Raw genomic sequence first — 12,174 nt, forward strand, 5'->3', positions numbered from 1 at the left:
CAATTTAAATTCTGCCTTAGGCTCTGGACAGTGTGGCTTAGAGGTAGGAGCATTGTCCCATACACTGAAAGGTCACAGGTTAGACTCACAGTCAGGGTATATGCCTAGGTTGCAGGTTCAGTCCCTGGCCCCAGTCAGGGCGTGTGTGGAAAACAATCAATCGATGTTTCTTACATCGATGTTTCTCTCTCTAAAAATTTATGAAAATGACCTTGGATAAAAAAATAATTCTGGCCCTGGCTGGTTTGGCTCAGCAGTTGGAGCATCAGCCCACAGACCAGAGAGGCCTGGGTTCAGTTCTTGCTAAGGGCACATACCTCGGTTGCAGTTTGTCCCTGGCCCCCGTTGGGGTTGTGTGGGTGGCAACCACTTGATGTGTCTCTCTCACATCAATGTTTCTCTTTCTCTCTTCCTCCTTCTCTCCCTCCCACTTTATATCTCAAGATAAAATGTAAAAATGTTCTCAGGTGAGGATATAAATAAATAAATAAATAAATAAATAAATAAATAAATAAATAAAAATTCTGGTCTGGCCAGTGTGGCTTGGTGGATTGAACATCATCCCATGGACTGAGATGTCCCAGTTCGATTCCTGGTCAAGGCACAACCTGGGTTGTGGGCTCGATCCCCAGTCGGGGATATACAGGAGGCAGCCAATCCAATGTGTTTCTTTTATATCAATGTTTCTATCTCTCTCTCCCTTCCTCTCTCTAAAAACCCAATAAAATTATTTAAAATAGCCGGCCAGTGTGTCTGAGTGGTTGAGTGTTGACCCATGCACCAAGAGGTCACCGGTTCGCCCTGGCCAGTTTGGCTCAGCGGTTAGAGCGTCGGCCTGCGGTCCTGAGAGACCCGGGTTCGGTTCCCGCTAAGGGCGCATACCTTGGTTGCAGTTTGTCCCCGGCCCTGGTCGGTTGTGCAGGTGGCAGACACTCGATGTGTTCCTTTCACATCGATGTTTCTCTCTCTCTCTCTCTGTTCCTCTCTCTCCCTCCCACTCTACCTGAACAAAAAATGGAAAAATGTCCTCCGGTGAGGACAAAAAAAAAAAGAGGTCACCGGTTCAATTCCCAGTCAGGTCGCATTCCCCCAGGTTGTGGGCCCAGGCCCCAGTGGGTGGTGTGCTAATCAATGTTCTCTCTCATCAATGTTTCTATCTCTCTCCTTCTCCCTTCCTCTCTCTAAAATCAATAAAAAAGAAAATATTTTTTTAATTTTTTATAATAATAATAATGATAATTCTGCCTTAGGCTTCACCATGTTTTTGCAGTGCCTCAAGATCAGCCTAATGTGAGAACTTAGGACCTTCTCAGGTCTTTCCTGAGCATGTGCACAGACTTGGACCTACACAAGGCCTTTGCATGTGCTTAGCCTAGATTCCCATGAATAGCTTAGCAGTGGTGAAAGTCTTCTATAGCTATCTAATTCCCCAGCTTTTTTTTTCTTTTTTGCGAGGGCAGCTTTATTGTTTACCCCAATTGTTACCACTGACTCAGGCAGATGCAATGTTAACCATTGCTGTTGATTATTTTCAACAAATTACCCCAGGAAAAAGGCTATTCCCACTGAACAGTCTGCGTCAGATCAAATAAAGATAAGTGCTATGGTCCTGCTGGTGTTGCCCAGTGGTTGAACATCAACCCATGCACCAAGAGGTTGCTGGTTCGATTCCCAGTCAGCACACATGCCCAGGTTGTGGGCCCGATACCCAGTGGGGGACTATGCAGGAGGCGGCCAATTGATGTTCTCTCTGTTTGATGTTTCTATCTCTTTCTCCTCACTTCCTCTCTCTAAAAATAAATAAAGAAAAAAAATTTAAAAAGAAAAAGATAAGTGCTATGAATAAGGGTTTCCAGAGAATTGCCAGACAGCACAAATAGTGACAGTTCTCTGAGAATGGTGTTTTCAGGGAGTTCCAAACCTATTCTACCCCAAGTAGTCCCTGGTAGGCTACTGATTTTCAAGGCTAATGAGGAGCAGACAGAGTGATGAGAGTAGGTCAAATTAGAACACCACAACATGCTCAGTGGTTGGAGCGTCGGCCCACGGACCAATGAGTTGTGGGTTCGATTCCAGTCAATGGCACATACATCAGTTGTGGTTCGTCCCCGGCCCTGGTCGGGGTCGTGCAGAAGGCAACCAGTCGATGTGTCTCTCTTACATCAATGTTTCTCTCTCCCTCCCACTCTATCTGATGATAAAATGGAAGAATGTCCTCCGATGAAGATTAAAAAACAAATGAAAAAACCAAACCATCACAACACTAACCATTCTTACCAAATGGAGCCTTTAAAACAAAAATGTTCCTTGCAAGCCTTTGGTTAATTACCAGAATTTTGAAAAATTTGAACTTAAGTTTTCTCAGTGTTCTCACTGCTTTTATGGAGGAATATGTTTTCAGAGGATCTTACTCCACCACTATCACTGACTTTACCTCACTCAGAACTTTGAGTTTTTGCTTCCATTCTTCCTATTGTAAACTGTTGGCTTAATTATTGTTCCCATGAAAGTAATGTATTTCTCTGGTTACGTATATTTTTTTCTTTATATGGCTTTTAGCAGCTTGCCTATGGTGTACCTAGGTATGACTTTGTATGTATCATGCTTGGGATTTACAGGCCTTTAGTTCTTTTCTCTTTAACATACATGTTAGACCTCTTCACTATATCCTGTTTATATTCTTATGCTTTTATCTTGCCATGCTTCAGTGTAACTATTTGCTTCTAACGTATCATCCACTTTTAAAAACTTTTTTTAAACTATGACTATTCAACAATTAAGCCCATTTCCGCTGTCCACTATTTATTGTATTTCTGTTCTAGAATTTCTATCTGATTGCTTTTAATAATTTCTAATTTTGTTCAAAATACTCCATCATGTCTTTAGATTCTCTAAATGTTTAATTTTAAACTCTTGTTTGGCAATTCCATTAGCTGTAATTTCTGTGATTTGTTTCTGATGTGTCTTTTCTCTTGGTTTTAGGTCAAGGTCTATCTCCTGTGTACTCTGGAGAGAGGTGGGGAGAGAGATTTGTTGTTTCACTTATATACGCATTCGTTGGTTGATTCTTGTATGTGCCCTGGTGGCCTGACTGGGGAGCAAACCCACAACCTTGGTGCATCAGGACGACATTCCAACCGACTGAGCTACCCAGCCAGTGTTCTCTCTTTTTACATTTATTAACATTTGTTTTATGCTGAATTTACTCCTGGACCATAAGGTTTTGTTTCTTCTGTGGTATCGCTTTCTTTTGAATAGCTTCCTCTTCTGGTTTAGGAACAATCTGCTCTTTTCAGTAAGAGTCATCTTAGTGTAGCTGGGAGAGCTCATGTATGTGCTAATTCACCCACGAACTCTGCAGCTTCCCTGCCACATCTGGAAGCTTTGTTCAGCTGGATGCGCTCAATGAGCAGAGAATCTATATCTAAACTGTTCAGCCATTACTCTTTGTGTTTTCAAGCAAGTGCAGCAAAAATTCAGCACTCTTTTTGGGCCACCAAAACCTGCATCTAGCCCCACTGTTTGGCCTGGACACACCTACCATTTGCACCATTGTAACAACATTGCTTCTGTAAAGTGACATCTTTCAGATACTTGGTGGTTTTTGGATATGCACGCCACTGATGACCAGGGAGTTTCACAAGTGTTTTTAAAGCAAACACAAAGATCTGAACCTTCTGATTTGCATGATTTTGTGGGTTTTTCTGGATCAAGTGAATAGCAAACCATTCTCAAAGGTTCCCTCAGGCCGCTGATGGGAAGAGCTACTAGGTTATTTTTGAAAGGACTGTAAAACATGTGTTTTATGGGCACACAATGTGTACATTTTTATTTTTTCCTTTTTTGATATTTTTATTTATTTATTTATTTTTTATATATATATATAGTTGTTGTTAAAATATGTTCTTATTGATTTTTCAGAGAGAGAGGAAGGGAAAGAGAGAAACATCGACATCAGAAACAAACATCAATCGGCTGCCTCCTGCAACTTGGACACGTGCCCTGACCGGGAATTGAACCAGGATCCTTCAGTCCATGGAATGACACTCAATCTACTGAGCCACACTGGCTGGGCTATTTTTAGTATATGTTAAAATTGTAGCATTTAAGAACTATTTTCTCTTTGCTAATTAATTCTACCCACCATATTAATGCCTCTGTAATTCAATTACCTCTTCTTCAATAGATGATAGGAATCCCTTTATATTGTGAATGGCTTTTATTTTTAGGTCAAATCACATAATAGAAAATGTATTATTTAAGACTATTTGGAGAGATTCCAAAATGGCAGCGGAGTGAATGGAAGCTACACAAACCATTTCCCAGGACCAAACTGAAATTACAACTAAAATAAAGACAAATCAACGGGAAAAAGCAACAGAAAAGCAGCTTGCGAGGACCATATAACCAGGGACACTAACTCGATCCTGGTAGGATTGCGGAGGTGCAAGAGCGGGGCTGGGAGCTCACTGACAGCAGCGGCCTCAGCTGGGAGCAGCGCCCTCGGGTTACACTCCCAAGCGGCTCCACAGCACAGAGCCAGGACAGACACTAAAATAGCCACAGCCACTCACCTTGGGCTCCAGCAGAGGGAGGGTGGACTGGACTGGAACTGTGTAGGGACACTTGGGATTTAGACGGGAGCTCAGAGCATTTGCTGAGTTGCAGCCACGCAGGACGGTGGCCATATTGCTCCTTCCCAGGGCTCTGGGGAGAGGTGGTGGCCCTTCCCTCGAAGATTCAACCCCACCCAGGTGGGCTAATGAAATGCAAATTGAGGTTCATTAACAACCAGCATCTACCTCACCCTCAGGAAATCCCCTTATGCTGAGCACCTGAGGGAGTTTTTCATTCAACTGAGACCCAAGGTTCTGATAGCCTCCAGGCAAAAAGCTAGAGGATAACTGTACTGTTCCTGGACTAGCAACTCTAACCAGGAAAGTAAGACTTGACAGTGGTGTTTAATGTGGGTCCTACCTTACTCATCCAAAGCCAGGAGAGGGAGCCACAAACAGCAGAACACCAACACCCACGGGGAAAATTTGGCAGGCTCCAAAGCCCATTGTGATAGCAAAATGGTGAAACACAGAAACAGAAGCCAAATGAAAGAACAAGAGAACTCTACCGGAGATAAGATAAATGTGGAGCAGTTAAGCAAGTTAACAGAGCTAGAATTCAGAGCCATGATCTTGAGGAAGCTCAACAACATGAGGAAGGACATAGAGATGCTGAAAATAAACCAATTGGAAATGAAAAACCACCAAGAAGAAATCAAGAATGACATATCAGAAATAAAGAACACATTGGAAGGTCTAAACAGCAGAGTAGAGGAAGCTGAGGACTGGATCAGTGAATTAGAGGACAGGGTAGAAAAAAAATCAACCAATCAGAAAACCAAAAGGAAAAAAAAATTAAAAAAACAGGAAGACAGCTTAAGAGAACTGTGGGACAACTGGAAACGTAATAATATTCGCATCATAGGAGACCCCGAAGAGGAAGAAAATGAGCAAGGGTTAGAGAATGTATTTGAAGAAATAGTGACAGAAAACTTCCCTAATATGGTGAAGGAAGAAGGTATTCAAGTTCAAGAAGCACAGAGAGCCCCAAGTAAGAAGAACCCAAACAGGCCCACACCAAGACACATAGTAATTAAAATGCCAAAAATTAAAGACAAAGAGAGAATTCTAAAAGCAGCAAGAGATAAGCAACAGGTTACCTATAAAGGAACCCCCATAAGGCTCTCAGCTGACTTCTCAACAGAAACATTACAGGCCAGAAGGGAATGGCATGAAGTAATCAAGGTCATGAAAAACAAGGATCTGAATCCAAGACTACTCTACCCAGCAAAGCTGTCATTCAAAATAAAAGGTCAAATAAAGAGCTTCCCAGACAAAAAAAAAAAAAAAAAGGCTAAGGGAATACATTAGCATCAAACCAGCACTGCAAGAAATGTTAAAAGAACTTCTGTAGTTAGTAGAAGAAATAGGAAGAAAAATAGAACCAAACTAAATGAAAATGGCAAAAAAATAAGTACATATCAATAATCACCTTAAATGTAAATGGACTGAATGCTCCAATTAAAAGACACAGAGTAGCTGATTGGATAAGAAAGCATGACTCATCTATATGTTGTTTACAAGAGACCCACCTCACAACAAAAGACTCACATAGGTTGAAAGTGAAGGAATGGAAAAAAACCTTCCAAGCAAACAGAAAGCAAAAAAAACCTGGGGTAGCAATACTCATATCTGATAAAATAGATTTCAAAATGAAGGCCATAACTAGAGACAAAGAAGGCCACTACATAATATTGAAAGGATCTATCCAACAGGAAGATATAACCTTGATAAACATATATGCACCAAACATAGGAGCACCAAAATATATTAAAAATCTTCTGGAGGACTTCAAAGGAGAAATCGAGAGCAATACAATCATAGCAGGGGACTTCAACACCCCACTGACACCACTGGATAGATCCATCCTCTAGACAAAAAATTAGCAAGGAAACAGACTCTAAATGAAGCACTAGACTAAATGGATTTAATAGATTTCTACAGAGAATTACACCCCAAAACTACAGAATTCACATTTTTCTCAAGTGCACATGGGACATTCTCAAAGACATAGCACATGATAGGACACAAACTAAATCTCTACAAGCTCAAGAAGATTGAAATCATATTAAGCATCTTCTCAGATTACAATGGTATGAAACTAGAAATCAATTGCAACAAAAACATGCAGAGACATTTCAACACATGGAGGCTAAATAGCATGTTATTAAACAATGAATGGGTTACTAAGATCAAGGAAGAACTTAAAAACTTCCTGGAAACCAATGAAAATGAACACACAACAACACATAATCCATGGGATGCAGCAAAAGCAGTTCTGAGAGGGAAGTTCATAGCACTACAGGCCTACCTCAAGAAACAAGAAAAATTTCTAATTGACTCTCTAACCTCACAACTTAAAGAATTAGAAAGCAAACAAAAAGAAAACCCCAGAGCAAGTAGAAGGAAGAAAATAGTAAAAGATCAGAGCAGAAATAAATGACAGAGAGACCAAAAACAAAAAAACAAAAAAAACAATTCAATGAATCAATGAAACAAAGACTATTTTGGTGATCATTTTGCAATGTATACAAATATTGAATCATCTGTTGTACACTTCAAACTTACATGGTATATGCTGATTATACCTCAATTAAATTTTTCAATGAATCATTTTAAAATACATAACTCAATAGCATTTAGTTCATTGGCTCACATCTGTTGGAACCCTCTAGTGACTTTTTTCATTTGTTATAACTTTCAGCTCCAAAGTTGTATGATTTTTTTGGATTTTTTAGAGAGAAAGGAGGAGAGAACATTGATGTGAAAGCATCAGTCGGCTGCCTCTTGAACACCCCCTGCCAGGGACTGAGCCTGCAAGCTGAGCATGTGCCCTGACTGGGAATCCAACCTGCAACCTTTCGGTGCACAGGACAATGCCTGACCAATGGAGCCACAAGGGCCAGGGCTTATATGGTTTTTTAAAAGTTTATTTATTGATATTCTCTATTTGTTCTCTTGGATTCCTTTAACTCTGTGAGCATATTTAAGTCCAATGTTTGTGCTTCCCAGGGATAGTTTATCTAATTTCTTCTTTGAATGGGCCAGGCCATACTTTGTTTCTTTGCACGCTTCTTAGTTTGGGGTTGAAAATAAAACATTTTGAATATTATAATGTGGTTACTCTGGAAATCAGTTTTTTCATGCTTCCAGGTTTTTGTTGCTTACTGTGAGCTGTAACAATTTGTTTCGTGATTTTTCTAAACAATTTTATTTTGTAATGTCTCAATTCTTTGACATAATGTAGCCTCTGAGGTCTCTTCCTTTTGCTTGTGTTCAGCTAGTGTGTTGACAGATTTTCTTGAATGCCAACTGCCAAAAAATAAATAACTAAAACAAGAATCTTAGAAAAAGATCCTCCCCGTCTTTGCGTATTGGCTGTGTCAGAGCACAGCTTCAATGCCTAGGCAGGCCATTTCCATCTGCCTTCACTTCTTGATTGTACTGATCCTGGTTATCAGCCAGCAGTAAAAGCTTAGGATTTTCTCAGGTCTCTTCTAAGCATGCAACTTAGCCTAAACATAAAGGGCTTCCTCAATGGCCCAGTCAGTATACAGTGGTTTTTGAATGGTCTACTTTTCCTTAAGAAATTCTTCCCATTTTTTTCCCCTCAAGATTTAGGCACTCCTCTATTTACTTCAACTGTAATCTTTTGCCCCAGGTGGCAGGTTGTTCATTTGCCTTACGATATTTTAAAGAAATACCTGCCACTTTCCCTACCCAGTTCTGAGTTAGATGAAACAAAGGGAAGTGCCTTGCTTCAGTCCTGTAGGAGGCACCAGATAGGTTAGAACGATTGTTTGAGATTATCGTATCTCCTTCCTTAGGACCAGGAACCGGTGTCACTGGAAATGTGGGTTATCTTCAAGACCACCACAGAGCTGGGAAAGGGAATGGAACAAGGACAAGTTAAAACACTAACAAGCTTTCCTAGTGTTTAGCTTGCCTTTTTCTTGGTTCAGCATTTTCTGGTTGCTGTAAACGTTTCCCAGAATCCAGACAAAGTTGTTCTGAATGGTTTTTCTTTTTTTTACCTCTAAGAAGGCATGGGTCCTTGAAGCTATCTACTCTATTTTTACCAATGGTTATTTTTTGACATTGTACATGTAAATTTGTAGAGCTAATTTAAGACTCTGAGTGTTTAAATTCTCCAGAGATTTTTGCTTTTGTCAGGTAGTTAAACTCGTTGCATTAGTGTTCATAGATAACTTCAAAACATTTGGGGAGTGGAATGACTTAAAGCCGGACTTCAGGCCCTGTGAGGGCCAGTCTATTTCCCATCACTCTTACAACAAGGTGTAGCTCTTTGGAGTGAAAACTAAATCCTGGGATCTTACCAAGGTCCTTCTTCCTTGGTGGTTTCTGTGTAGTTTTAGAAATTTTAATACAATTTGCTTAACTCTGAAAATATACCGATTGCCAAGTAAGAAATCATGGGTCAAGCAAATTAATGTAGAAACCAAATTTATTAATCATGGATTTTTCTGAGGGCAGTTTATTTTATTGGATATTAACCATAGCTTATGTTGACCTCTAGTTTTGTGGAGAAATATCATTTTTATAAATACTTCTGTAAGGTAAATTTATTCCTTGAATTAGCACATTTTCTAATTCTCCAATAGGGTTTGGTTTTATTTAGCTATCAAAGTCAAACTTCTCTAAATTTATATGTAACGTGGGCACAAAATGTATTCTTTGTGCATATGGTAGCCCCTCCCCCCAACTACCTGCTGGGGAAACATTCCACCACCACCACCACCCTGTGGACACCTGACACCAAACCTAATCAACTTTAAATCTGCCAGAAACGTGGTAGCATCTTCTTCATCAGTAGACACAGCCTCTCTAGTATAATTTATATATTTTTTAGTCCAAACCTATTTCAGAATGTTTAAACATCCCCGACTTGCAGTAAATAGCTTGGTGTTATTCAGTTCAGAACTTTAAAGGTGAAGAGGTCATATAGGCTCGATGTTTTCTGGCACATTTGCTGTTCACATCTTCCACCCACAAATGAAATGCCTTTTCCATCTTAACTAAGCACTTATCAAACACTGTGGCCGTAACTTTTGCAGCTTGATATGACAGCACAACTGGCACAAATTTCTTTCCTTTTTCACAATTTTGCAGACAGAAAATTTGTTCTTAGCATAGATCTTAGCAAACTCAGATTATTTTTCACTTAAAGGATGAACCTTACATATTCTCTTTAGCATATCTACATTGCCAGCATCAGTACTCTTACATTTTGGGGACATCAAGTAAAATAAGGGTTACTTGAACACAAGCACTGCTATACTGCAACAATCTGATAATGGAGACTACTATTAACAGACCATATAGAGTGGGACGGAGTAGAGCGGCGTGAGATTTTACCATGCCACTAAGAAAGGCACGCAATTTAAAACTTATGAATTGTTTATTTCTTAAATTTTCCATTTAATACTTTCAGACCGTTGTTAACTGTGGATAACTGAAACCCCAAAAGCAGAACCGTGGATAATGGGGGACTAATTAATTCCTTGTAAGTGTTCTGGTTCTTCATGCTGAAGTGTCTCAACTTCCAGGAATTTGGTTGCCAGATCAAAATTGTCAGAGCTCTTCTAAATATTAAGATTTCAACAGAAAAAATACACATATACATATTTTATTATATACAAAGAGCAATAAAAAGTTTTATCGGGTAAACAAAAGAATACAAATTATAGTCATAATTAATAGCTTCAAAAAGCCCTTTAACCACTGTGACTTTCTGCATACGACACAGGCATTAAATGGGGTCACACAGCCATTAATCAGATCTCGGTAGTTCTCTCGTAATAGCAATCTATATTCTAGAGAAGCTGGCTTTTTATGAACTCTGCGGAGGCTCACGTGTTAGGCCTCATAAAGGAATTACATGCTTTCATATGCAGGGGGAAACACATTAAAAAGTTGAAAAGGACCTTCTAGGGTTATCTTTATTGTTGACAGTGATTTGAGAAATAACCATAAAAAAGTATTAAAGATAGCGAGGTAAAATTCTGGCTGTCTCATAATAATAATGAATACCAATGTGGAGCTCTACAAATGGTTTATTGACAAATAAAATAGGAGAAAGTGAGCTAAGAAGGCAGAATGGAAAAAATCTGGGGAAGGAGGCAAGCAAACATATACACAATCCAATCATAGCAAAAAAAGAAAGGAGATGGTCCTTCCCAAGATCAAACACTGGCAATATTTCCCTATTAAAGTTCAAGCCACAGAAGAATAGTGCAGCTTCTATATATTTGCTATGAAGTAATAGATAAGCAAAATGATTTTCATTTGTTATAAAATGACATTTTTATATCAAAAGCTACATACACAGTAAACTACAGAGAAATGACAGAAAAAATGGGAAGACATTAAATTCAACTAAACTTACAGCACTACCTTGACATTTTCTATTTGTTTTTAATCTATACACAAAGCTCAAGTTGAGGTTACAGGTTTTATTTTTAATTTTTCTTAAAAATAAAATGAAAACCCCTCAAGTTAACTAAAGATTTATCTGGGCTCGTAGAGGTAATCTGCTCTTTGTAACAGATTGTTCAGTAGTTTCTTCTACTTTAGACCTCTCCACTGGATTAATTCCTTTGTTTTCTTTGTCTTTTCCATATGATTTTTTATGCTGTGGATTTAAGGGGGAGAAATGAAGACAATATAAAGTAACACTTAATACATATTAGTTATACTCTATTCAAAGTTCTCTGGATTCTAGGAAATAAATTATGTGTGAAGAACTTCCAAAAAGACTCGGCACAAATTTGAACCAACAATCTGTCTGGCAAGTAGAAATGAATGTCTGCGCCATTTTACCACCAATGGAAGGAGTGGTGTAAAAGAAATATTAATTTGCTGTATGATATTCCAAGGCATAATTATAGATTTTACTGTGGACAGTGATTCTCAACAGGGAGTAATTTTGCCCCTCCTCCCCCACCCTAAGAGACATTTAAGACATTTTTGGTTGTTAAAACTAGGGAGTGCTACTGCTTCTTGTGGGTAGAAGCCAGAGATACTGCTAAACATTATATAATAAACAGCACACAGAACCGGCCACCAAAAAAGTACTGTCCAGCTCAAAATGTCAATAGTGCTGCTGTGGGAAAACCCTGTAGGAAACAGAGATTTGCTATCATGCAAAAAAAGGCAATACTATTTTAAGAAGAGAATCTGATATATGGGCTACCTCAAGACACTTTTTAAAAAAGTTTATCTTATTTTTTATTTAAACTTATTTCATATTTCTCATTTAGAAGTGTACACTTCATTGGAATCCATAATCATGATAGACCCAGTCATCAATGCTGAGGCAAATCATAAACTATTTTAGAGTTTTAACCCAGAACCCTCACCCCCATCAGACTACTATGAGAGAAAAAAATCATTTCCAGACTTCATCTGAAAGTCTAAAAATCCAATCCCAAATCCTTCTAGTACTGTAGAGACTTCCTTGCCATAACTGAGCCACTAAGCCTGGCCTTCAAAATGCCTTAAACAGTAATAATGAACTGATTTCCAAACAGTAATTAAC

The 12,174-nt window shown here is 39.0% G+C and overlaps 1 protein-coding gene across 1 annotated transcript in view; it reads right to left on the reverse strand.

Moving 5' to 3' along the window:
- Window positions 1-11,058: 11,058 nt before the first annotated feature.
- The window catches only part of KIF11 (kinesin family member 11), a 60,155-nt gene continuing 59,039 nt past the window's right edge, over window positions 11,059-12,174 (reverse strand). Inside the window, exon 22 of the mRNA XM_036265433.1 lies at window positions 11,059-11,268. Within this exon, the coding sequence (XP_036121326.1) occupies window positions 11,137-11,268 (132 nt within the window). The 3' untranslated portion in view covers window positions 11,059-11,136. The remainder of the gene's footprint in view (window positions 11,269-12,174) is intronic.

This window comes from Molossus molossus, unplaced genomic scaffold (assembly GCF_014108415.1).
Source record: "Molossus molossus isolate mMolMol1 unplaced genomic scaffold, mMolMol1.p scaffold_m16_p_17, whole genome shotgun sequence".
Taxonomy (NCBI): Eukaryota; Metazoa; Chordata; class Mammalia; order Chiroptera; family Molossidae; genus Molossus; species Molossus molossus.